Source organism: Eumetopias jubatus, unplaced genomic scaffold (genome assembly GCF_037043125.1).
Source record: "Eumetopias jubatus isolate StellerSeaLion01/CBP00866 unplaced genomic scaffold, mEumJub1_p1.0 scaffold_8, whole genome shotgun sequence".
Classification (NCBI taxonomy): domain Eukaryota; kingdom Metazoa; phylum Chordata; class Mammalia; order Carnivora; family Otariidae; genus Eumetopias; species Eumetopias jubatus.
The window spans coordinates 138,338,722-138,366,293 of record NW_028274814.1 but is presented as its reverse complement, the minus strand read 5'-3'; the positions used below and the strand labels follow the sequence as shown (position 1 = coordinate 138,366,293).

The window sequence follows — 27,572 nt, the reverse complement described above, 5'->3', positions numbered from 1 at the left end:
GCAGGCAGCACCTCTGACAGCATGTAGCCACCGTGCTCTGTGCCTCTGTTTCTCCACCTGTGAAGAGGCTGCTACCTCGAGTTCCCTAACCTGCCTTCCAACAGGAGGAGGTATATCAACGTGAGGGAAGCAGGCCTCACTGTTTAGAGTCAGTGAAGGCACTGAGAGCTACACGGAAATCAGTTTGTAAATCAGATCAGATTTTACAAACAGCTGCAGATTTCTCCTTTAGAGGAAGCATTTGTTGGATTATTATTAAAAAGAATTCTTCTAACCGACCATCTAGTACATCGTCTTATAAAATGGGACATTTACATTAAGATTTTCTTATTTAAAAAATAAATGAACAAATAAATAAAAAGATTTAATTATTAAATGATTTGGGTTTGCCCATAAGTGTTTCAAGTCCTTGGATAAAGAGGTCGTATGTTAAAGTGCTGACTCTTACGGTATCACGATAATAACCCCTGTCCAAAGGACAAGTATGGATGCTAATAGTTTAAGAACCAAAAACATTCACCAAAAAGTGTAGAACAGCTTCCTGGTCTTCAAATTAAGAGGCCTGATTTTTCTCTTAATCCCTTATCAACAGCTATGAACAATCAGAGCTTCCTTCCCTCTTGGTCACGCCATATACTTCGCTTATATTTAGTGCGGACTCTTCTCACTGCATTGTAAACACACAGAGGCAAAGACTCTTCTGTCTGCTCTTGCTCACCGTTGGGATCACACCCAGCACCGAGAACAGGCATGCCACATCCACACGAGTAATACAGAGACGCTGTATTACTTTCCAAGGGCTGCCCTAACAAAGCACCACAGACTGCTCGGCTTAAACAATGGGAATTTATTTTCTCAGACTTGGAGGGTAGAAGTCCAAGATCAAGTGGTGGGCAGGGCTGGCTCCTTCTGAGCCCCTCTCCTGGGCTCGCAGACGGTGGTCCTCTCGCTGTGTCCTCGTCTGGCTGTCCCTCTGTGTCTGTGTCCTCTTCTTATAAGGACACCAGCCATAATGGACTAAGGCCCACCTGTAGGACTCCATTTTACCTTACTGATCTCTTGAATGGCCCGGTCTCCAAATCCAGTCACATTTTGAAGTAGTAGGAGCTGGGGCTCCACCATATGGATTTAGGGGAGAGTCGGGGGGTGTAACTCAGCCCACAACAGAGCGAGGAAAGGAAGTTGTGGCAACTTTCTCTTATGCTAATTCGCTAACATCACTAAATAAGTTTCTCTGTATCATGAAATACAAAACATTTGCTTTAACTCAAAGTTGTGGTTTTTAAATCCTTTTCAAAGGTACAAATAACCCATGAATCACAGTACCTGTCAACAGGGATTCCTGTTCAACCCGCAGTTCACGAAAAAGAAGAATCAGATCAACAGCGACGCCAATTGTATCCAAGTTCCTATAAAAGAGTTTTTTAAAAAGACAAAGTCAGACCCATTAATTTTCTTGAGGCTGCATTTCAAACGATGATCCAGGGAATGGAGCTGCAACTACTGGCTCACGGCGTCTGTGGTAAACAGAATCGTGGCCCCTCGAGCTGTCCGCATCATAATCTCAAAACCTGCGAATGTGTTACCTCCCAAGGCAAAGCGGACCTCAGGGTTGTGAGCAGATTCAGGATCTTGAGATGGAAAGATCAGCCTGGATTAGCCAGTGGGCCCAATGGGGTCACAAGGGTCCTTAAAGGAGGAATACAAGAGGGTGTCAGAGTTGGGGAAGGGGCCATGAGCCCAGGAGTGCAAGAGGCTTCCAGAAGCTTCTAGAAAAGGCCAGGAAATGGATTTTCCCCGAAAGCCTCCACAGGGAACTCAGCCACGGTGACCCATTCTAGCCTTCTGAATTCCTGAAGCAAAAGATAACAGATCTGTGTTGTTTTAAGCCACGGAGCATTTGGTAATTCGTCACAGCAGCAGGAGGAAAGTAATCCAGATTTGGGGTAGCAGAAGTAGCAATGCTGCTGCAGATAAACATCTGAACATGTGGGAGCGGCTCGGGAAGCTGGCGGTGGGCAGGGGCCAGAAGAACAGTGAGCAGCATCGGAAACGCTCAGACGCCTTCACGGGCTGCTGGTGGGCACGTGGACGCCAAAGGCAAGGCCAGTGAGGGCTCAGAAGGAAGTGAGGAACCTATCCCTAGAAACTGGGGAAAGGGGGCCCTTTACCCACAGGGGCAGAAGCTCAGCAAAATGATGAACTTGGATATTGAGCTGAGCACATTTCCAAGCCCCATGCTGAAGGTGTCAGCTGACTGCTTCCTGTTGCATCTAATAAAAGGCCAAGGGGAGAGAGAGAGGAGATGAAGAGAGAACCAGGTCTTGCTTCGGGAAATTCTCAGTCTAGCCAGATGGCAAAAGATGCTAAAACTGGGATAGTCCCTGGCAAGAAAGCGTGCTCTGCAGAGAAAGTCAAGGGGCCAGGAGGACAACCTTTTGCTCACGCCTAGGAAGGATCAAAAGGTCAGAGTGTTCAGTCCCAGGGCAGGAGGGGCTCTTTGAACAGATGACGGTGGGACTCATTCCCCTCTGTCATCTCGGCAGAACCCAGGAATGGAGATGGGGTTATCCAGGAAAGCTCTGTGCAGGACCCTTTTGTCTAATCGTGGGAATCCCCATGACATACATGTGAGAGCCACAGCGTTGTTGAAAATGTTTTACCAGGAGAAACTCTGCCAACTTGGACAAAATGCACAGAGAAAGGATGAAATTTAAAAAAAGAAAAAAAAAGTGTCAGACTCCCAAAATTCTATAGGCAGGAAGTAGACTGATGGAATGACTCAGGTGCAAACACATGCTCCCTTCGGGAAAAAAGAAGGGTGACTCTGAGGGCAGGGCCAAGAGCACAGCCTCAAGCCCCAGACGATTGTTCCCAGACCTTGAAACCTAGCTGACATTGCTTTGCTTGGGATCAGTGATTCCTCTTTTGCTTCTATTTTCTCCTCTTTCAAAGGATAATGTCCAAAATGGTTATCCTAGGCCTGCCCCCAAACTGCATTTGGGGAGCAGGTAACTGGTCCGGTTTCACAGGCGCACCGATAAAGTGGAATTCTACCCCAGGATGCACACATCCAGAGTCTGACCCATAAGTAATTTACATGACTGCATAATGAGATTTGGGACTTTTAGCTGATGAGATTCTGGACTCGAGTTGATGCTGTCAGGGTAAAAAATGTGGGGCCTCAGGAAGGGATGAATGCATTCCACACACGGAATCTTTAGGGGCCACGGGGATGGACTGTGGTGGGGAGAACAATGGCATCACCTAGGCAGAAATGTAGCTTGGGCAACCGGTTCGCATCTGAAGTGGGGCCGTCTTACGGGACCGAGTCCTTTAAGTTATGGGATCTGATGCCACTGACCCCAGGCAGGTGGTGTCAGAACAGAACTGAACTGCTGGACACCCAGCTGCTGCTGAAGAATCAAAACTGGTCAGAAATATCAGAAGAGACTTTTTAGATATGATTAAATTAATGGTTTTTGCAATGGGGAGATCATCCTAGATTATCTGGATGGGCATCATGTAATCCTAAGAGTCCTTAGCAGGGGGATGCAGGAGGGTGGGAGACACAAAGAGTCACTGGAAGACACTCTGGTGTTGCTTTGAAGATGGAGCCGTGAACAAGGGATACAGGCAGCCTCTAGAAGGTAGAAAAACAAGGGAATGGATTCTCTGCTAGAGAGAGAGAATCTCTACTACCAGCCTTACTGGGTCTCTCACTTGAGGTCAGTGAAGCTGATTCTGGACTTCTGACTCAGAACAGTAAGATAATAAACCTGTTGTTTGAGCAAGCCACTATGTCTGCAGCGATTTGTTATAGCAGCAACCGAAACAGCTCCCTACCTTCACTTCTCCACTCGAATCAGAATTAAGCCAAGACATTCACTCCTTAAAGAACAACAGGGTCAGGGGTGGTGCGGACACGGGTAGGCCCTCTCAGCCTTCCCCAAGGCCAGACGGTCAGAGAGAGCCACTGCTCCTTTGTTCTTTACTTGTAAGACTGGTAGGAACAGTGGCTCAGTGCCTGCCCCCCAGAAGATGGCCCTGCCAGAAGACAGCTGATATTTCATCTGCCACAGTATTTTTCTTGCAATGTTTGAATTTTTATAGTTTGCATATCACTTGTACACTCAGAAATAGAAAATAAAGATTAATTGCTAAGAAAGTTGTATTATCATACACTTTTATTGCACTAGCGTTCCCGAGGGGCAGAAACACAGTTACTGAGCAGACCGTGGGCACGGCACAGGAGGCAATTTGCATAAGTAATCTCATTTAAAACGCCCAACAGCCCTGGGTGGGAGATACTGCTTGCCCTGACTTCCAGAGGCGAAGACCAACCAGTACTCAGGAAGGTCGAGGCCCCAGTTCAGGGTCCCGTGGCCGTTCAAGGGATGGAGCAGTCACCCACAACAGGGTCAGCAGGTGTGTCAGGGCAGTTATGACGAGCGATTCTGAGCTGAGCTTGGGAGTCACCGAGAGCATTCCCTGGCTAGTCTACCGTTCATAGAGTGAGGGACTGTCAGATAAGTTCCTTAGCCCGAGTCACACTTTCTTCTTTTGTGAAAGTGGAAAAACAGTAGCATGCTATTTCTTGGGTTTGTTCTAGAAATAAAACAAGACACTGCAGTTAAGCCCTGGGAACAAAGCCTCGTGTGGAGGGCAGGCCCACCGAACGCTCGCTTCCTTCTCTGCGAGGCTGGCAAGGCACAAGGGCACGTTTGCCAGCCCGCAGTCAAGAGTTTCTGTTCTAAGGCTCTCCTCTCCCTCCCCCATCACACCGGAGGGGATCCCCTGTCGGGAAAGGGACGAAAAAAACTAGCCTCCGCCCCTGGCTTCATTTCGAGCACATAACTAGTTATGTTTTAAAATGCTAACTATGATTAACAACATTATTAATGTTTCTCTGCATTTACCTGCAAATGGACAGCAGGGTCTGCTTAGTATTGAAATTAAACAACCCTGGCATTTATCCCCACTCTCCTTTGATCTTAAAAATCTCATTCATCACATCAAAGCCTCAGGTATAAGACCGTCTAGGCAGCAAAGGGGGTCCCTCCAGTGGCTTCTGGACCAGCCCAGCTTCACCCACCACAGCAGTGACAGAGAGGCCTGGAGGCTCCATCTACATTCAAGTCCAAGAAAGAAAGGGGAGCGTGCTCTTTGTGGCTTCTGACTTCATCTCGAGTAAAAATTTGTAATAAAAAGCAGATTCCATTAAATCAAAGAAGAAAGGTGCTCAGTTCTGGGAGGAGAGAGTAACAGGCAAAAGAACAAAAACGGCACCTAATAATTCTCTCGTTTATCTTCTTTCCTCCTTTCAGAAACATGAGCCTTATAAAACAGGTAGAAGGAGAGCTTGCAACTGCACGATCTAAGGAAGTTTTAAAACAGGTCGTCTTAGAGAGCTGTAAGACGCGTTCCTTGTTCAAAGTGTTTAAACACAAGGCTAACTAATTAAAACACTAAAACTAATTAAAACATTTACAACTAAGAAAAGTGAGGTCCAGAACTGTGTATGCCTTTAGAAAGGCAGAATCTAGGATCGGGTAATCAAAATTAAGTTAAAATCACCATGCTATATGTCTATAACCAAATACTTCAAAACATATTAGAAAGAGAAGAAACCAAAATAACCCTTAATGTTAAAAACACTCTATTATATGTCATATCATTTATATGCTCGCCTACAAGTGTCCAGTGGCAAGACTGCAGAGCATTTGTCCACTGGAGATGTAATCCTAGCCTTGTGGTTACCGCTGGGTAATAATACCATGATGCCAAAACTATTTCTCACCGATAAACCTATACAGCAGACCAGCATGCACATACGCAAGGAAATACAATCAAAGGTACGTATGTCACCGCAAAGAACACTACCTGATGGAATTCTGGTTCACGGAACACTCAATACAAGCATTTCGAAGACACCTGAAGCATTCTGTTATTAGCTGCAGGCTGGAGGCCAGATGCTCCACCTGGGATGGATCTCTGCAGGCCAGCTCAACAGCATGGGAAGATTTCTTCAAGATGTCCAGGACTCTTTGGAAGATAGTCCTGGGTGCGGTTTCTCTGGGAAAAAAAAAAGGATAAAACTGTTACAAACCAGAGGGAAAAAAATCTAATTTCCAAATGTCCTATTCAGAATACTGCTTACACTTATTTCTGTGGGGAGGTGGGCTAGACCTGTCTGTTCTCACTCCTTTACTTACAACACAAAATCGAAGAGCTACATACCCGGAGCGCTTAGTCAGGCACCGTTCTTACCAACCTTTTCATGTGTTATTTAAAGACAAGTGAAATCGAGGGGAATTTAAGTAACTTGCCCATATCACTGGGTTAATAACGGGCAGAGGCCCATTTCCAATAGAAGCAGTCTGACTTGGTATTCCCACCCCCTGTGACAACCCAAATACCAGTCTCAGGGGAGGGTCTATGCTTATGGATCTGTCCTTAATCAAAACAGATTATGTACAGTCTCTGTTCTAGAAAGAGAATATGACTGTGTCTGCTACCGCCCAACATGTACTAAAGTACAATTACGAGAAACACTATTCATGAAACTGTCTGGGAGGCCAACCCGCCGTCCATTCTCTAGATACAGAGAATCCAGCAACACATGCACGGAGCTTGTGTATATGTTCCACTGCACAGATGAGAAGGAGAGAGAGAGAGAAAGAAGGACGGAGGGAGGGAGACAGGGAGGAAAGGGAGGAAGGAGGGAGATAAACAGGGAGAAACACACATAGAGAAACAGAGATAGTGATGAGGGGGAGAGAGGGGGAGAGCAGGGGACAGGGCAAGCAAGCAGTGAGCAAGCGAGCGAGGGCACCCTTCCACCTAGAGTGCATGCCCAGGGGAGAAATATGAACCTGTGGCTGGTCCCTCTGGGCATCTCAGTTCCCCCATGCCTCGCATCCCGGAAGCACGGTCTGCACTGACTATCGTTACAGAGCTATGAAGGTAAGAATTTTTTGTGCAACATGGCTCCAAAATGCAAGCCAACTTCCTCATTCCATGAATCTCCTGAAGAAACAGCCATCTGTTTTAAGGTCAGAAGAAAAACTGCTGCGCTGGACAACTGGAGAGATTCTCGAAGATTCGCACCGACCGTATGAATGGTCGTGGCCCAATCCCAGCACCCCTCCCCTTCCTCCCACCGCGCCAGGTCACCGGGGGGCTGCTAGTTCCTACAGAACACTGACACCGGACCACCCAAGTCACTGTGCCCGCTCAGGTGCTGCCGGAGCCCCTCCACACATCTCTTCCCTGCGCAGGGCCCAGGGACATGCCCCTCCTTGAGCTTCAGGACCCCGAGTCCTTGTACTGCAACTGGCACGTTTTCAGCTCACGGAGAGAGGACGTAAATCACATTATTTATCAGTGACTGAGTAATCAAATAAAACCGTGGAAGCCCAAGGGTACAGTACTTACCCTGTCTCAGTGACTGTAGGAAACAATTACACACATAAGCCCTTTTCAGTGACGATTTGCCATAAAGAAAATTCACGCACGCTCTCGAGACATCTTTAAGGAGTACTAAATATAGCGCAGATGTTAACACGCTAAGAAAACACCCAAGAGTTTAAAACATGTGGATGGATGCCAAGCGTGATCAGGATTTCTACAACAATAAACGAACCTCATTATCTGCCCCCAATGCACAAAGTTTTGACGGCATCTATTATTTAATGTTATGGTCAAATAAAAGGAGTGCGACCCCTTGAATCATCTGCAATAATGCCTCTTTCTCCTCCTGAGATAGCATCATCTCACTTGTGATGAAGAAGCCGACATGACCTCTGCCCACCAGGCCTTTGCAAGCTACCCTCATGCGGGCACCACCTTGCTACCATGAATGGTCTTCCCAGAAGCAGCTCTTTGAAACCTTAACATCTGTTGTACTCAATACTGGTATCGAAAACATCAAAAGCCTTGGACTCAAAACTGTGGTAGACGATAAAGCAAGATGGGAAAAAAAAGCACTGTTCTTGGGTAAATTGGAGAACTGATAGTCCAAGCATGGAACAATTAGTAAGTTCCCGAACTATCCTATGAATAATTCCCAATGCTGCATGACTAATTTGTCACGTACGCACAAAGCCTTTCTCCTTTGTTACACTTTTAATCAAAAGAAAAATGTTTAACTGAGCTAAGGCCAATCGTCATCTTCCTAAAGTCAAAATAACTATTAATAGCTGCCAGAGAATCATCATGGTAGCCCTTATTCGGCACACGGCAACTCATGTTTGCGGTGTGAAGAGAAAACAATTCGGGATGGTGATCGCTGTCATTTGCTCTCCCCAGGCTGCACACCCATGGATTCCTGAAAACACCAGACACTTGCAAACCTCTCTGCTTAAACGTACACCCTCCCCCAGAATGCACCTTCCACACAACCCCCACCCAATTCTCTGCCTGCAAAATCCTGCATCTCTTTATTGAGGCCTTTTGAAAACTCCCAGCCCTGGAGAAACTCCCCCGCTACTCCAGGCAGACCAGCTCCCACCTCGACGTCCCACTGAACTCCATCCATAAGACTGGACTAACACCTACCCACATTAGATTAGACTCACTTCTCCAGCCCAGCTCCCCCACTGGCCCATAAATCATGGGAAAACAGCCCATCCTATTTTTTTCTGTATCTCTAGGGCCCAGATCTGGCATTCACTAATTGTATTTATTCAAACTGGTAACAGTGATGAGACATTTCGCACGCTCGGTGGCATCTGCCTGCCTCACAGGTGCAAACTGAGCGGGTACCCTGAGCCGGGCACCAGCCAAGGTGAGCAGGGGAATTAGTGCATGGGGTGGCAGCAGCTGGAGATAGAGAACAATCGGGGTATCCGTTCGCCTCTTCCACGCCCGTCAGGGAATCCATACATCCTGGCCTGCACATCTCCTTTATCCTCGAAAGAAGGTCATGTTTTCAGTAAAATGTAGATATCTTATGACTGATACTTAACAAACATCTAATCTCTCCTTCTCCACAGGTGACACAATGGATGAGCTTAAAGGGGGGAATGTAACCCGACCGACCATATTTTAAATTTCCCAATAGCGAAGACTATTTGTTAGATGTCTGGCTCCCCTAGAAAGCGTAGAAAAAACCCTTTCCTTGAGAGTGATACAATAAATGCTTATAGACTTGACTCACCATCTTTGTGTATAATACATGAACAACCTTCACCAGATGCAGAAAGAGCTTTCACTCGCTACCAGTAAGAACTAGGAAAGCATCGGGGCGCCTGGGTGGCTCAGTTGGTTAAGCCACTGCCTTCGGCTCAGGTCATGATCCCGGAGCCCCGGGACCGAGTCCCGCATCGGGCTCCCTGCTCGGCAGGGAGTCTGCTTCTCCCTCTGACACTCCCCCCATCTCATGTGCTTTCTCTCTCTCTCATTCTCTCTCTCTCAAATAAAAATCTTAAAAAAAAAAAAAGAACTAGGAAAGCATCTAACAGTCTTGTATATACTTCTGTGTTCCCCAACAGCCTTGAAAGAAAGCTATTTGGTATAACAGATCCAAATAGCCCTAATGTACTCTGTCTTCAAGTTCTAAGTTCCCAGTCAAGACAATGCGGTTAAATACGTGAAATGATTAATGACAGTGGAACAGTAAAGACCAATGGTTCCATATTACAAATGTTACTATTAATAATCATAATTGCTGTCACTTCTGCTTTAACCAAACTAACATAAAATATTCACAGACTTTAAAAAGCTTAGTTACTTTATTCACAGAAGGCAGAAAGTACTTAGGAGGACAATTAAAATTCAACTGTTAGACATTCCTATTAGATAGGAATGCATACCCCGAAGACAACGGTACAAATGAAATGTTACATTACAGAACAAAAAAAAAAGCCTTTGAATTCTACAAAAGGTAGAATTTCATTTCCTTCAAGTTTGAACAGATCTGTAGGTTTAATCTTGGCAAGTCCAGTCTGAATAAAATTAAAGAAAACTCCCCATGACCGTATGTCAGAGATTAGATAGGCCCGCGGCCCGATGTGCACACACATTTTTCCAGTCAGTCATCCGTCAGGCTGGACCTCCTGCTGAAAAGGAAACCAAAGGCTCATCACTGCCCTGCCCTGCTGAGACTTCCCTGCTTGAGAAAAGATGGATTCTAATACCTTGCACCCAAGTTCCAAGATTAAAATAAGAATCACTGGTTGTTTTGTTGATATTTTTTACCTTAATCTTGGTTTTCAAAAAATTACAGAATGTGTATAAATGAATAAGGACAAATAATTTGGCTGTGTTTTAGACAGCATTAGAATATATTGTTCAGGGCGCCTGAGTGGCTCAGTTGGTTAAGCGACTGCCTTCGGCTCAGGTCATGACCCTGAAGTCCCGGGATCGAGTCCCGCATCGGGCTCCCTGCTCAGTGGGGACTCTGCTTCTCCCTCTGACCCTCTCTCCTCTCATGCTCTCTCTCTCACTCTCTCTCTCTCAAATAAATAAAATATTAAAAAAAAAGAATATATTGTTCAGCACAGTAAAATATATTTGAAATCTGATGAACCAGAAATGTGGTTTCAACTGAGTATTTTGTGAATTTTTCTTAAAAGATCAAATTTGTAGACTAAACATAATAATAAAATCTTGCAGCAGAAAAAAAAAAAAGAATCACTGGTTGTTATTTAAAACCACAACCCCCCCTCCCCCCACCACCCTGCTTACTGATCTGACCAGGCTGGACTGCACAAAATAAAACAGAAAATAAAAACATTTGCTTCTCCTGCCAGAAACTGCCTGGGGCAGAATTCTGAGATTCATCTTTGTAGACCTCAAGCTCTCCTTTCCCTCTTCTGTTCCATCTGGAACTCTCAAGCTGTCCCTGGTAGCACAGACCAATCGTTTATCTAGAAAAGGCCAGGGAGTAAACACTTGGGACTAGAGAGCCTGCCCACGTCTGTCACTGCTCCGTGACAGACAAGGCAGCCACAGACAACACCTGAGCGAACAAACATGGCTGAGGGCTGATAAAGCTCCACTGAGGGGCACTGACATTTAAAGTTCATGCAGTTTTCATGTGCCACAAAGTTTATTTTTCCCAACCACTTAAAAATGCAAAACCTACTCACAGGGCATTTAAGAAAAAAAAGACACCGACACTCGTAAGGCGGGCCTGGCCTGGCCCCCAGACCAGTCTAGCACCCCTGCTTTAAAGAGTCCACACACATCGGTCCTCTCCCCACTCCCCCCAAAAATGACACGGTTCCCTCTTTCCCACTGTCCTCACTACAGTCAAAATTCACCTCTCGTCAGAATCGAGTCGCAAATGCACGATGCCAAGTGAAAGAAGCCAAGAAAAAGTGAAACTGGCACACAAGGTGGAAAATTAAACCATTGGCTGGACTGTCCAGGAACAGCACTGCAGTCAAGGCAACCTGACGAGTGACAGCAGGGCCACGGGATCTGTGGGGGGCTGGGCCACTCTGGTGCCGCAGCAACCACTAGGCCATTATGGGGAAAATAGAACTGAACCCTCACCTATATAACCAGACAGAGAAAGGAACTCCAGATGCATCTAGGAATACATGCTAGCCAACACTATAAAGCTCTGGAAGAAAATGTATGGAGAATGTCTTTATATTCTCAGGCGGAGAAAGATTTTGTACATAAGGCCTCATTAAGAACCTTATTCAGAAAAGTGGTCTTTGAGCACAGAACCAGAGGCAGGAGGGAAACGCCAGGCCCTTTCCCGAGAGATGTGGATGGAAGGCGAAGGCGTATCTGGTGCATCACAGGGAAGACGGAGGGCTCGCGGAGAGGCAGCCCGACGAGGGAATGGAAAGGTAACCCGAGTCAGAGGCAAGATGGAACCACACCGCACGGGCCGGAAGGATTTCGGCTTGTATCCCGACAGGAAGCCACGGAGGGCTCTAGTGCCCTTGATTCTGAGGGACCCCTCTGGCTGCTCTGTGATGAACGGGCCACAGGGGAGGCAGAGCAGTTAGGACCCTGTTCTAGGAAAAGAATGGCAGCAGCAGAGTAAGCAGAGATCAGACTCTGGATATCTTCTCAAGATAGAGCCAACGAGATCTGATGACAAAATTGTCATGAGGGCCATCTGAGAAAGGGGATCCAGGGAGGACTCCAGAACTGTGGCCTGAGGAACATCACAAAAGATGTCCGTGCAGCTCGCTGAAAGGGAGAAGGCTGCCTGGAGGTATCCAGGGGGTGGGGGGCTCTGCAGGCTGGACCGGTGAGGCTGGAGGTGCTTTTCAGAAACGATGAACCATGCAGGAGGCAAGGGGAATCCACAAGTCTGGAGTTCAGAAGGAAAGCTCAGCCTGGGCAAAATGTTACAGCCACGAGCAGATGGAGAGTACTGAAGCACGAGACTGGACGAGGTCACTCGGGAGTGAAGTAAGCACAGGGAGGAAAAAGAGGTCTGAGGACCGAGCCAGGGAGGAGCAGCCAACAAGGGAGGCGATTCAGAAGAGGGTGGTGGCGTGCAGGGCGGGCAAAAGGGTTTCAAGGATAAAGATGTGAGCAACTCCATCAAATACAGCTGGTAGGTTAGGGGAGCGAAGAACTGAAGAGGAACACCGCTGGTTAGCAACATGGAATGGGGTTCAAGAGAAATGAGAAACTGAGGTAGGTAAATATAAATCACTCTTTGCAGGAGTTCCATTATAAAGGGGAGCAGAAAAATGGGATCACAGCTCAAGGAAAGAGAATTTTCTCACAATGGGAAAAATTACAGATGTATAATCGGATGAAAATAATCCAACAGAAAGAGTAAAACTGATGATTTAAGAAGGGGGGGTAGAATTATTGGAGCAATGCATGCAAAAGGGAGGGAAGTAGAGTGTGCAGGTCCGAGGGTGGTGGCATTCAGAGCAGGGTCGTTCATCCACAGCCCCAGAAGGGAAGGCAGGTGATGGGCAGGATACAGGTGGCTGGGGAGGGAGGGTGATGGGGAGTCCTGGAAATTACCTTCTGGTTGCTTCCTTCTTCTCAGTGAAATAGGAAGCCAGGAGTGAGGATGAGGGAGAGACAACGGAAAGTTAAGGAAAGCGAAAGGTGTGACCTGGTTGACCAGGACAGCAGGAGACCGAACGGACTAGGGAGAGACAGGAGGACTGCCAGGCAGCACTAAGGCAGGCTCGTGACCAATCTAAACACAGACCCATCAGCACCATTCCACAGGGATCGTCAACTTCCTGCGAGACCAGTGAGCATGGCTGTAGGCTTTTCTCCAGCCTTGCTCAGTTACCTGGGTGCAGGCACAGAGGACATAGCAAGCTGGCTTTAACCAGAGCTGCAGTTGTCCCAGGGAAGCCTGAGGCAAAGTTAAGAGAAGAGACAAGGTAACCAAGGGTGGATAAACAAGCCAATGCTTTTATTACCGATCCGTCAATCTAACGTGGGTCAAGAAAGAAAATGTGAACCTGAGGAACAGAAGGAACAGGAAATAGAAGTAGTAGAACAGGGGCACCTGGCTGGCTCGGTCGATAGAGCACGGGACTCTTAATCTCAAGGTTGTGAGTTCAAGCCCCACGTTGGGCGTGGAGCCTACTTAAAATTTCAACAGAAACAGAGAAAAAGTAGTAGCATCAACAGACTGTAGGCCCTGGTCGGACTGAAGACCCTTGGAGGAGGTGACCTAGAGAAGCTCAAACAGGTGGCCAGAGTGGGACCCCTGAACTGAGATTGTGGCAGGAAGGCAGCTCTAGTTAATGATAAGGCCTGGGTGGTGCTGGCAGTCTGTGGTTTGGCAGGGTGGTGCTCAAGCTCATTGACAGAAAGTCAAGGAACAAAAAGGCCAGAGTAACAGAACGGTGATCTATGTGAATACTGAAATTACCAAGATTTAAGACAGGACAAGCAGTGCAGAGTTAACAGTGACCTAGGGTTCACTCTTCAAGGAACGAGGTGAAGTGACCCAGGGAATTCTAGTGGCGAAAGTGGCCACACATGGGGTACACACTGACAGCGTGAGATGGAAAGCTGCAAGGGTTCCAGAGGAGAAGATCTGAAAGGAGCCAGGACCATCAAGGAGAATGCCTAGCACACCTTCAAGCCCAGGGTACGCTAGAGAGAGAAAACAGCCTCCCACTTGGAAGACCTTCTGGAAAGGCATCCCCCTCAGAGGCAAGCCGTATTTCACTTTGATCAAGAAGATCAATGTTCAGAGAAGAAAATGAGGACGCACAGAATTTTGTGGAGGGCAAACACGAAGGGCTTTCAGAGCTGAGGAGTCAGAAAAGGGTTCATACAAAGCCTTAAGGGAATCGGGGAGTAAGAGAAAACCTCGTTCACCATATAAATGAGAAAATCAGCTTGTGAATTTCCACCAACACGCCTGTCGAGATTTTATTTTCAGGGGCACTGAAACCACAAGTCACTCTGGGGAGAATGGATGTCTCTGCGCTACTGAGGTTTTCCATCATGTAATAATGGTATATCTTACCATTTGTCTTCTTTAATGTCCTTTGATAAAGCTGTAAATACTCAAGGACGATGACAACCACGAACACTTAAATCATGCTTATTGTGTGCCAGGCACTTCCCTGAGCCCGACACACGCCAACAGCTCGGGGCCTGCAACAAGAGCCTCACTGGCTCACACACGGGCTCCTGAGCTCGGACATGACTCGTCCAGGCCTGTGGCGGGCAGAGAGGTTGACTCAGCGCAGGTGGGCCCGGGGTTCCTGGGCCTCTGCGTGAGTCTCCTTGCCCAAGGTCCAGGGACCACTACAAAAGACTGGAAGAATGAGGAGCTGAGAAATCCTACTCTGAGGGCACTGGTGGTCACAGCCCCGGCCTTATTTACTTTGACTTGCTGGCTCCAACGTTTTCCTGTCTGTTTTGTCCATTTAAGATAATTGAATGTGAGGGTGGCTCCCCCTGACCACATCTGTATTTTGAAGTTGAGTCAGAACACCTTACCAAATCGTTCCATGTGGTCCTCCAGCTCATGGCCTCAGTAAAAATAAAGGAAACTGTCATCCTACTCTGCAAAGTGCTTTTTACAGCGTCACTTAATTGATGTTCTCTCTCAACAAAGCTGATCTGAATCATGGTTGAGTCAAGATGCCATATGGTGACCTTAGCGAAGCTGACGACGCGTGTGGGTTTTTTTGGGTTTTTCGTTTTGTTTCATTTTTTTGTTTTCGGTGCAGCCAAAGATTCTTGCTGGCCAGAGGCTCAGTAATGTTTGGGGAAAACCTATGTGAGTATGTGTATATACAGGCGGATAGGTTGTTTTTGCGTTCTATAGTATGATGACCTCTAACGTGCTCATTCTATTCCCTTTGTGAAAGTTTGTCAACGTAGTTATACAAACAATTAGGAATACCGAGGCATTTTTTTTTAACCTTTGAAATCATAGTCCTCTGTCATATTTGGCATTTTTTCTATGCCTTCCTTGCTAGAGTCTTTTGTCTACACTCTTTATATCTAATAACTCAAGAAAATTAAATATTCAAGAAATAATAAAAACCCCATCAAGTGCTCTTTCTGTGCTAGCGCTTCAAGCAGGTACTGAGAATACAGAGGTAAATAAGGAGATGCCTGTCCTCAGGCTGCTCTCATCCCACTGGGGCCGGCAGGTAACTGATTACAACATTCTGAGAAGCTCTTTCAAACAGGGAAGCACAGACTGCCACAGGGAAAACAGGGCAGGAGGCAGGCGTTCAGTAGGAGGTGAAATGGTAATTAAATCTTGAAGGGAAAATTAGGTGTGTGTATGTGCAGAGGAATGAAGGCATAAGACATTCATACTTACAGACTCAGTATTCTAGCATCTGAGCTCTTGCTATGTTAAGTGCTGACTACAGCTCTTTACGCTGATCAGCTACCACCGCAGTTCTAAACGCTGGCACATGTGAAGTGATCAAATAAAAGTAAACCAAACTAAAAGCTTTGAAGTAACCAGAGTAATCATTACTGACTGGCTCTCGGACAGTGCTCAGAAGGGGTGTTCTCATCACAGCCACTGGGTCCGCATCGCGCTATGCAGTTCGACATGTACTGAGCACCCAAAATGGACCAGGAGCTGCGTCAGAGATGCCTGTCACACCTGATACATCTCCCCTCCATTCCAAACAATGTAATCACCGTTCTTTATAAAATACATAAATACAAAGCCCAGCTTTAAAACAAGACATGTATGTCCATACTCAAAAACTGAATGGAAACGCTCGGCTACAAACAGGTCTAAAACCAAGGAGTGAAGCATGCTCAGGACAGGCAGAAGCCCCCTACACCGTGTGGCAATCAGGGCCAACATGCGAAAGTCAGCGCTAGGACGGGCCTCCCCTGCTTTTGGAGAAAGAAGAGTGCAGTAGGAATTACCAAAACTCCCAAGGCCATCCAAATATCCGTCAGTAAGTAAAAGGGTAAATTGCAATGTATTCCTGTGCTGGCATACTTTACAATGGCTGCCGTTAACGATCTAGCTCTCCATGCGTGAAAACTGGCAGCATTCAAAAACATAATGTAAATATGACACGCAAACTGTAGTGTATCACTTACGAAGTCATGGGACTGGACAGTGAAACAAAGAGTCCTCCCACCACAGTGCCCCCCCTCCCGGTGATCATGCCCTGATGTGTGATCCCTCTCGTGACCATGACAATATGCAGTAAAAAGGGTAGGTCATTTCCAAGATTATAGAGACGCTCCAGCGTCCATCTTGAGCACACTCTCTTGGATCGCTGGCGTGAGCAGCCCTAGGGAAGGGTCCATGTCGCAAGGACTGAAGCCTCTGCCCAAAACCTGGCGAGAGCCTGGGATCGGGGCTCCCAGCCAGTCAGGCCTTCAGAGGCTGGGTGATTGGGTGGACAGCCTGACCACGACCTCAGGAAACACACTAAGCCAGGTCCACCCAGCCAAGCAATTCCTGACCCTCACAAACTGTGTGAAAAAATGTGTGGTTTCAAGCTGTTACCTTGTGGGGTAATTTGTTCTCATCTGGAGGACATTAAGAGTATCGGTAACATTTTGGACTTTGAGAGAACAAGACAAAACTTTAACGTTTGTTGATTTTGCAAGTGAAATGCATGGGTACTTGTTAGATCATCTGTTCTATCATCTTCCATAAAGGCATGGACATCATTACGTATTTGTGGTTTTGATTTGTCAAAAGTTTAAACCAACAAAACGCTAGGATGAAAATAATGAAAAGCTTCAATTTCCTTCTCCAAAGAGTACACAAGTATGGTTGTTCTAAATGTCAGTTCCTAAAGCAGTCACTCCATGCAAACTCATCTAAATTTCCTCTGCCTAAGTCACAACACTGTTACTTTCAAGTACTTGCTTTTTTTACTGGAAGTTCTTATAGCTTCTTAAAATTATTTAATGTTGCTACAATACCTTTCTACCAAGGAATTACCATTGTGGCATGAACTTACTGCCCACATCTTGGATCTGAAAAACCATTATTCTTCCATTGAGTTTCTTGTTCTTAGACCTATTTCTTATTCCAAAGTTTCAGAGGCAGTTCCAAAAGCCTATTAAAACAAGAATCTGACCATGGAAATGAGATGAAATTAAAGACTCTACAAGCATGACTTTAAAATACACAAAATTCTAAAGAGCTACCACACATTTCTTTTCACTTTGCACCCTGACTAGAGCCTGCAATGTCCGAGTCTGCTGGGCACTGGCTTCGTACCAGGCACCGTTCTGGACTCTCTACACACAGCACACTCTTAATATCTACATCAATCAACCCTACAAGGCAGGCATTATAATACCCATTTTCTTTTGAGGACTGGTGAGAAGGGTCATAACTTACAGGCAGAAAATTTGAGATACAATTTTACATACAGTGAAATACACAAATCACGTTAGTTTAATGAGTTGTGACAAATGCATGCCCCCAGGCAACCAATGCCCCCACCTACATAAAGCACATTTCCTTTGCTCCAGAAAATTCCCTCGTGTTCCTTTCCAGTCAATCCCCATCCTCTTTTGACAATCACTGTTCAGATCTGTATAACTTCATAAACATAAAATTACATACTGCCCATGTGTCTGGCTTCTTTCACTCAGTATGTCCCCGAGATCCATCCACACTGTTTGTTGGTGGTCCATTCATTTAAATTACCAAGCGGTTTCAGCCACTCCCCACTGATGGACATCTGAGGTGTTTCCAGTGTCTGGCTGTTATCAATGCAGCTACTACAAGGATTTTTTTTTTTTTATGTCTTTTGTGGATATATGTTCTTGTTTCTCTTAGGTAAATACCTAGAGTCATAGGCAGGTATATGATAAACTTTACAAAGAACTCCCAAAATGTTTCCCAAGGCAGGTGTACCATTTACACTCCCCCCAGCAATTTATGAGAGTTCCAGTTGTTCCACATCCTTGCCAAAATTTGGTTCTGTCAGTCATTTTAATTTTAGCCATTCCAATGGGTATGCAAAGGTATCTCATTATGGTTTTGTTTATAAAAGCTTTATCGGGGCGCCTGGGTGGCTCAGTCGTTAAGCGTCTGCCTTCGGCTCGGGTCATGGTCCCAGGGTCCTGGGATCGAGCCCCGCATTGGGCTCCCTGCTCGGCGGGAAGCCTGCTTCTCCCTCCCCCACTCCCCCTGCTTGTGTTCCCTCTCTCGCTGTCTGTCAAATAAATAAGTAAAATATTAAGAAAAAAAAAAAAGCTTTATTGAGGGGCGCCTGGGGGCACAGCTGGTTAAGCATCTGACACTTGGATTTCAGCTCAGGTCATGATCTCAAGGTTATGGGATTGAGCCCCACGTCAGGCTCCACACCAGACTTTCTCCCCCTGCCCCCTCTCAAAAATTAATTTTAAAATTAAAAAAGTAAAAGCTTGAGATATAATTTACATAGTATACAATTCACCCATTTCAAATGCGTAATTTGATGGATTTTTGTGTACTGTATTATTTTTTTTCTATCGTGGTAAAATACAATACGGTAGTCCTCGTGCCCTTATCCACAACTTCACCTTCCACAGTTTCAGTTGTCCCGCAGTCAACCACAGTCCAGAAGCGGATGCCCGCTTTCTGATGCACCATCAGGTCAACAGCAGCCTAACGCTACGCCACAACGCCTGCGCCATTCACCTCACTTCACGCGGCCAGGTAGGTGCTGTATCTCGTCATCACAAGAAGGGTGAATACAGCACAGAGAGAGATTCTGAGAGACCACATTCACAAAACTTTTATGACAGCATGCTATTATTGTTCTATTTTATTATTTGTTATTGCTGTTAATCTCTTACTGTGCCTAATTTATAAATCAAATGTTATCACAGACAGTATGGATAGAAAAAAACATAGTATATATAGGATTCAGTACTACCTACGGTTTCAGGTACCCACTGAGTAGTCTTGGAACATGTCCCCCAAGGATAAGGTGGGGGGAAACTACTGTGTATCTAACATAAATTTTGCCATTTTGACCATTTTTAAGGGTAAAATTCAGTGGATTGAATTACGTTCACATTGTTGTGCAACCACCACCAGGATCTAAGGCCGAAACTTTTTGAATATCCCAAACAGAAACTCCACAGCCATTAAGCATTAACTCCTCCCCAACCCCAGGCACTGGTAACCTCTAATGTGCTATCTCCAATTTGCCTAACTCTAGGTACTTTATAAAAGTGGGATCATATATTTGTCCTTTTACGTCTAGCTTCCTCCACTGAGCATGCTTTCAAGGCTCATCCATACCGTAGCACGGACCAACACTTCATTCCTTTTTACTGCTCAATAATGTTTCAATGTATGGATAGACCACATTTTGTGTATCCATTCATCTGCTGAAGGACACTTGGGCTGTTTCCATCTTTTGGCCACTGTGAGTTATGCACACCACTACCTGCGGGAACCTCCGCTCTCAGTTGTGCCTGTGATACATGCCTACGAGGGGGACTGCGGAGTCACATGAGCCTTCTGAGGAGCCACCAAACTCTCTTCCGGAGCAGCTACACCATTCACCTTTCCCACGAAGAATGTCCAAGCGTTCCAATTTCTCCACGTCCTCACCAACACTTAATTTCCTTTTTTTGCTGTTACAGCTATCCTAAAGAATGTAAAGTGGCATCTCATTTTAATTTCCATTTCCTTAATGACTAATAACACTGAGCACTTTGTGTTTGTTGGATACTTATGTACTGTATCTTCATAGAGTTTTTTCACCCAATTTTTTAATTAGCTTCGTCTTTTTACTATTGCGTTGTAGGAGCACTTTGTATATTCTAAAACACGTCCTTTGTCAAGTATATGAATTGCAAGTATTTTCTGTTTATGGCCTGCCTTTTCATTTTCTTAATGGTGTCTAGAGATGAGTGTAAGTTTTTAATTCTGACAAAGTCTAATTTGATAAAGTCAATTTCTTCTTGCATGGTGTTATCTGTGTGCTGGATAAGGAATGTTTACCTACACTCCAGGTCACAAAGACATTCTCTCATGTTTTCTTCCCAACACTTTATAGTTTCAGCTTTTATGTTGAGGTGTTTTTTGTGGATGGTGCAGTATGTGGGCCAAAGGTCATTTTATTCCTATTAGATATCAAGTTGTTCCACCATCACTATTAGAAGAAATAGTTTTTAGACTGATTCTGGTTTTGAGTTTGCAGATATTCATCAAAGGGAAGATATCTAGAAATGGCCTCAATTTTTCATATACAACATTCAGTGTTCAATAAAAGAGACAGGACCAAATCACTGAATACAAGAAAAACTGACAATAGAAAGTTATCAGGCACATTTTTTTTGGTTGCTTTTAAGCAGGCCCCACACGGGGGGGTGTGGAGTGTGGAGCCCAACGTGGGGCTTGAACTAGCAATGAGATCAAGATCTGACCTGAAACCAAGATGCTTAACCGACTGAGCCACCCAGGCGCCCCCTCAGGCACATTCTTTCAAATAACTATAATTAATCAACTATAATTAATATGTTCAAGAAGTGGGCGCCTGGGTGGCTCAGTTGGTTAAGCAACTGCCTTCGGCTCAGGTCATGATCCTGGAGTCCTGGGATCGAGTCCCGCATCGGGCTCCCTGCTCAGCGGGGAGCCTGCTTCTCCCTCTAAGCCTTCCCCCTCTCATGTGCGCTCTCTCTCATTCTCACTCTCTCAAAATAAATGGATAAATCTTTAAAAAAAAATATGTTCAAGAAGTAATGAATCTTTTTTCTGCAATATGACAACTCAAAAACACAGTATCTGAAACTAAGAACACAGCAGATAGCAGTAGACTAAACACAGCAGAAGAGAGGATCAGAAAACTAGAGGGCAGATTAGTAGCAAATTTTCAAACAGAAACTCTGAGAAGGGACAATAGAGAAAGGAGCCTGTGATACATATAAATTATAGTGATGAGGCCCCAGGGTGGCTCGGTCAGTTAAGCATCCAACTCTTGGTTTCAGCTCAGGTCACGATCTCGGGTTGTGAGATTGAGCCCCGAGACAGGCTCTGTGCTCAGCAGGGAGTCTACTTAAAGATTCTCTCCCTCTGTCCCTCTCCGTGTGCACACGGATGCTCTCTCTCACCCTCACGAATAAATAAATCTTTTATATATATATATATATATATATATATATATATAGTGAAAGGTATAACATGTGTAAGTGGAGTCCTAGAAGGAAAGGCAAGAATGGGGAAGAAGCAACATTTGAAGAAATACCAGCTGACACACTGATGAAAAAATTCAAATTCAAGAAGCATTATCCAACAGAATAATTCAAACAAAAGCCAAACATCTCTACCCTCCTGGGCCTCCTATTCTGGAAGGAGGCAGAGAATCAGTAAAAATCACTACGAAATAATACAAAGTATGTTACAATAAGTGCTCTCTTTAAAACAAAGGAAACAGTTTATATGGCAAAGGGGTTCAGAAGGATGGAGGGAAACAGCTGTACTATCCGATGGGATGTACAAAACCTGGAAGAAAGTAAACAGAAAAACAATTTTATTTTATTTTTTTGAGAGAGAGAGACAGACAGAGATAGAGACAGAGCACAAGCAGGGAGGAGAGGGAGAAGCAGGCTCCCCGCCAGGCAGGGAGCCCGATGCGGGACTTGATCCCAGGACCCCGGGACCACGACCTGAGCCAAGGCAGACGCCCAACCAACCGAGCCACCCAGGCACCCCCAGAAAAACAATTTTAACTTAACACAGATTAAAGAGGAAAAATAAGCCATCCTAACAAAAGCTAAAAAAATATATATGTACACATACATACATACACATATGCCTCTACAGACATATATTTTACATGAGGTTGGAAGAAAAGACCAAGCATGCACAATGAGTAATAAGCAATACACAAATACCAGCAATTCCACAAAAATTTGTCAAGCACCTCTAATTATCAGACTCCATGCTAGATGCTAGAGATACAGTGAATGTGATATGCTCACTTCATTCAAGAAGCTTATCAAATGGGGGCACCTGGGTGGCTCAGTCAGTTAAAATCTGTCTTCAGCTCAGGTCATGATCTAAGGGTCCTGGGATCGAGTGCCAAATCAGGCTCCCTGCTCAGCGGGGAGTCTGCTTCTCCCTCTGCCTCTCCTCCCCGCTTGTGCTCCCCCTCTCAGATAAATAAATAAAATCTTAAAAAAAAAAAAAAGCTTTATCAAATGGAAGAACAATGACGTTATCAGTTTAAGTTTGAGAATTTAGAGAAAGTAGTATCCAAATGTTACATTACTTCAGGAATGCTCAAGAACCAGAACATAATCTTCTCCACAGAAAAAAAGAGCGAGCAGCACTACCCATAGAACTTTCTACAAAGATGAAAACATTCCACATCTGCAGTGATCAAAAGGGCAGCCACTAACCACATGTGGTTACCAAGTACTTGAAATGTGGCTAGTGCAAGTAAGGAACACAATTATTCATTTTACTTATTTCTAATTAATTTAAATTGCCACATACAGCTAATGGCTACTTAATGGACAGTGGAGGTATAGAGTAAGACAACAAATTTCATTCAACTCTACATGTTAACCTGGGGATCTGCCTACATCACAGAGAGAGATGATGTAGAGATACACCAGGAAGGTAACTAAAGGGTTGGAAAACCTCCAGCAAAAAACCCAAAATAGAATTTTTAATGTACTTATATCTTACTTTGTTTCAGAAAGAATTTATTTATTTATTTATTTTTTAATTTTTTTTTTTTTTTAAAGATTTTATTCACTCGACAGAGAGAGACAGCCAGCGAGAGCAGGAACACAAGCAGGGGGAGTGGGAGAGGGAGAAGCAGGCCCCCCGCAGAGCAGGGAGCCCGATGCGGGGCTCGATCCCAGGACCCTGGGACCAGGACCTGAGCCGAAGGCAGACGCTTAAGGACTGAGCCATGACTTGCAAAGACTCCCAGCACAGCAAGAAAAATCACTTGTTAAATGTTAAAAATGCAGGTATGTACATTAAACAAAAGGTATGAAACAAATGTAGTAAGAAACAGAATTACCTTCCACAGAGAATAGTTGAGTATTACTTTTCTTTAAAAGATTTATTTATTTCAGAGAGAGTGGACATGAGCACCAGCAGGAGGGGCAGAGAGGGAGAGGGAGAATCTCAAGCAGACTCCTCGGCTGAGCACAGAGTCCAACACAGGGCTCAATCTCACAATGAGATCATGAAGAGCTGAAACCAAGAGTCAGAGGCTTAACTGACGGCACCACCCAGTATCTTAATACTGGTTATTTTATGACTCTAAGCAATTTTTTATGGATTTTTGTGATTAAGATACTATTCAAAAAGTGGGTTATGGAATCCAGAGCATGAAGAATTTAGATCAGTATATCAATGATCTATTGCAATATAACAAATTACCCCAAAACATAGCTGTTTAAAACGATAACACTTATGGTCTCGCGCAGGTCTGAGGGTCAGGAATCTGGGAGTGGCTGCTTGGGGTGGTTCTGGCTTAGGGTCTCGTGAGGTTGCACAGAGGGGTGAAAGTTTCCCCTGGACAAAGAGCATCCACTTCCAAGATGGTTCATCACACTCCTCACCACACAGGTCTCTCTGCACAGATACTTGAGTGTCCTCATGACATGGCAGCTGACTCTGTCAGTGATTCAAGAGGGAGCAAAGCGGGAGCGGCACTGCTGTTTATGACCTAGTCTCAGAAGTCACACACTGTCAACTCCCGCCGTAATTATTATAATAAAAGCAAGTTACTAAATTCAGCCCACAAAGGAGAGAGGAATTAACCTCCTCCTCTTGAAGGATGGAGTATCAAAGAATTTGTGGAACATCAAAAGCCATTATAATGGGGTATGAGTATCTGTTCACTTTGGGGTGCTAGAAATTGTAATGAGAGCCTGGGATCCCTTTCCCTGGAAACCTAAAAATTAGAATAAATTATAACTTTTGAAACAGCTGCAACTGCTTTCTAAAAAGCAAGAGATTAAACACAATTGGGTTCTCGGTCACTTACAACCCAACCACTTTTTAACTGCTGGTATTAAATAAATGGCATGAAACACCATGCTCTACATATGATGTTACAGATCCTCAAGATAATTCTGCAAAGTGAGCAGTTTCATCCCCATTTTCAAGATGAGAAGTCAGTCCAGAGAGATAAGCCACAAGTCCTGTCCAGGTCTGCATGGTTCCCAAGTTTTTGTTCTTCCACCTCAGGATGCTTCTCTTACTCCAGCTACCACAGAAGCTAGCGTTTGTAATATCAAACATATGGGAAGTACCACAAAATATATTACTTCAGCCACGATTTTCATCTTTTGTTCCATCAATTACTTTGCTCAGTCTGTTTTTGTTCTGTCTGGTGTTTTCTACATGCCGCTCCGAGGCCTCATTTTGCTTCACTTTGCGTCCCATCCAGCACCTGGTACCTTGGCCCATCCTCCCTCTGGGTCCACCTGCATTGGAGAAGCAACTAGGAACTTGCTCTAAGACGCACAGAGAGGCAGTGACAGAACCAGAACCAACAGCCTGTCCTTACAAACCCTCATGGAGGGCTCTCTGCACCACCACACAATCCTGCCTCCCCATCCCAAGACCTGCACGGCAGTTCACCTCTCCCTGGTCTCCAAACTCTGCCTGGAACAAGGACACTGACCCAGAAAAGCTCAAGCCAAATGTGGAAGGCTTCATTTGCTCATTCTCCCCCAACAATCCAATTGGACCCTGATGCCTGTCCATCCAACCTTGTAAATATTTTTCAGTATTTACCCTATCCAACCCCATTAACAATGTCCTAGTTCAGGCAATTTTCTCTTTCGCTTGGGCTTCTGCGTCAGCTTAAGTCTCCTGCCTCTAGCCTCACCCTCCCTAATTTACCCCCCATATGGCAGTCAGAGAGTTCTTTCTAACGCCCAGAACTTGTCTTGCCACCCCCTAGAAAGAATCTTCAATGGCTCCCCTTCCACTCCCCTCACGACAGTCAAGAAGGGCCTTGTAAAATGGCTCAGGGTCTTGGATTTTCATCTCAAAGGTTATAAAGAAGGATCTGATGTTTGAGTGTCTCCTCTGTACCAGACACCTTACCTATGTTATTTCGTTTAATCCTCTCAGGAGCCCTGCAAAATCTGCATATGATCCTTTTGCATACACTGTTCTAATCAGCCCTCTCATCTGTAAGCTGTGCAGCCAAAATAATCTAAAGCCTTTCCTTGCCCACCGTCTACCCAACAGACCCACAAATTCCCTCTGTGCCACCACCTTCTCGTCTCGACCATTATAATTTGTTTACACAGCGATTCCCCTACCCTGCTTGAAAAAAGGGACCAATCATGCCACATTCACCTTTATACCCTCAGCCCCTAGCAAAGAACCTGTTTCAGAGTAGGTGCTCAGTAAATGGCTGAAGGCTGATAAGCAACTAAAAGGGAGGTCCACCAAGGTATAGATGTGCTGAAGCATTAACTCAGTCGACAAATCTCCCAGGAGTATCTTACCCATTAACTATCTCCCCAAAAGCCCACATAGTACCCTGGGCTTTTACCACGCCTTCAAAAGCTCAATGCTTCTATTGTGATCTAAAGGAGCAGAAGTGCCCAGACCAAGCTGTCCCATTTAAAGATTAGAGGGCCTCTAGGGACTGATCATGTGGACCAACGCGCGTCGAGCTGTCCCAGCTTTCTGTGCTTTGTACACACCCCCCACGATAAAATTATCTGCCAGCTCCCCCCAGAACAGGACTTCCCAGCAAAGGACTTCACTTTTCAACTTCATCAGGCAGCACAAAGCCTGGAACATGGGGGACCGTCAAGGCATGTATCAAACGGTAAGAATGCCAGCTAACATTTACTCAGTGCTACGCACTAAGGATCCGATATGCATTATCTCATTTAATCCCTAGGGCAATCCTCCCAGGGAAACGCTGTGCGACATTATTCCACGTAAACAGATGAGGACACTGAGGCCCAGAGAAGACCAAAACACAATAAAACAAGCACTGACTGAGAGCGTCACATACTTTGTATTTTCACATGCTTTATTTATTTCATTCATCCCTCTGTACAATCCCGCCATGAAGTTATAGATTATATTCCCATTTTAGACAAAAAGCAAAAAACAAAAGGCTTGGAGAAGTCGCCCAGTAACACACAGGTTGTAAGGCCAGGAACCAAGCAGGTCCGCCAGAGGCCGGGGCCCCCCTGCACTTGCCTATCTTGCCCCCACGCCGAAGGCAGTCGGAATTGAAGCGGCCCGCGCCCTCCGGCCCGGGGAGCCCCCACTCGCCACACTGCGCTGCCCCCAGCCCCGGAAGGCTGTCCCCACCGCGCAGCGACGGCGGTCCACAACGGCCGCCCCCCGGCTCCTCTGCGACGCGCCCGTCCCCGCCAGGACACGCCGCTGCGCGACTGCGGGCCACGCCAGGGCTCCGGGCCGGGGCCCACCGCGCGCGCTCGGCCAGCAAGCCGGGCGGCAGGCGGCACCGGGCTCGTCTGGAACGGTCCCCTTCCGGCGCCCGGCTCCGCACCTGTGCCGGCGGGTCGGGGGCAGAGGCCAGCCCCCCCCCCCCAGGGCCCCTCGGGCCCACCGCGGAGGCCTCCGCCGCCCGCCGCCCGGGAGGAGGGGCGCCCGCTCCCCGCTCGCCCGCGCCGCCCGGCCGTTACCGGTTCCGCTGCTCTTTGAAGAGCGCCGTCAGCGCGCGGAGGGCCTCCAGGTCCTGGATGGGCGCGGGCACCATGACGCCGGACAGCCGGGCGGGCGGCGGCCTGGGCGCCGCCATCTTGCCGCTCGCAGCTCACCGAGCCGGGCGAAGACGAGGAGCAGGAGGAGCGGGGGCAGCGCAGGCGGGGGAGGAGCGCGCCCCGCAGCCCCTGGACAACGCCGCCGCCGCCGCCGCCGCCGCTGCAGCCCAGACCCGGAGGGAGAGCGCGAGGACGGGCCTCCAGCCTTCCCCCGGGCCGCAACAGGGACGACGCCGAGCGGGGAGGGGGCGCGAGCGGAAGTCCCGCCTGAGGGGAGGGGGCGCGAGCGGAAGTTCGGGGGGAGGGAGGGGGAGGGGCGACAGGAGGGCGTCGGGTCTGAGAGGAGGAGCCGGGGACCCGGGCTCACCCTGGGGGGGAGAGGCGGGTGGGGGAGGAGGAGCCCGGCCGGTAGGGGGACAGGGACAGGGACACCCTGAGGAGGAGATGCGGGCGTGGGGGGCCCGGGCAAGAGG

At 46.5% G+C, this 27,572-nt stretch overlaps 1 protein-coding gene across 1 annotated transcript in view; it reads right to left on the bottom strand.

The window, feature by feature from the left end:
• The window catches only part of ATXN10 (ataxin 10), a 162,574-nt gene extending 135,223 nt beyond the window's left edge, over window positions 1-27,351 (bottom strand). The window contains exons 1-3 of the mRNA XM_028115371.2: window positions 27,022-27,351; window positions 5,884-6,075; window positions 1,327-1,409 (exon numbers count right to left, since the gene is read on the bottom strand). Coding sequence (XP_027971172.1) covers window positions 1,327-1,409; window positions 5,884-6,075; window positions 27,022-27,137 — 391 coding nt within the window. The 5' untranslated portion in view covers window positions 27,138-27,351. The remainder of the gene's footprint in view (window positions 1-1,326; window positions 1,410-5,883; window positions 6,076-27,021) is intronic.
• Between the last annotated feature and the right edge of the window lie 221 nt (window positions 27,352-27,572).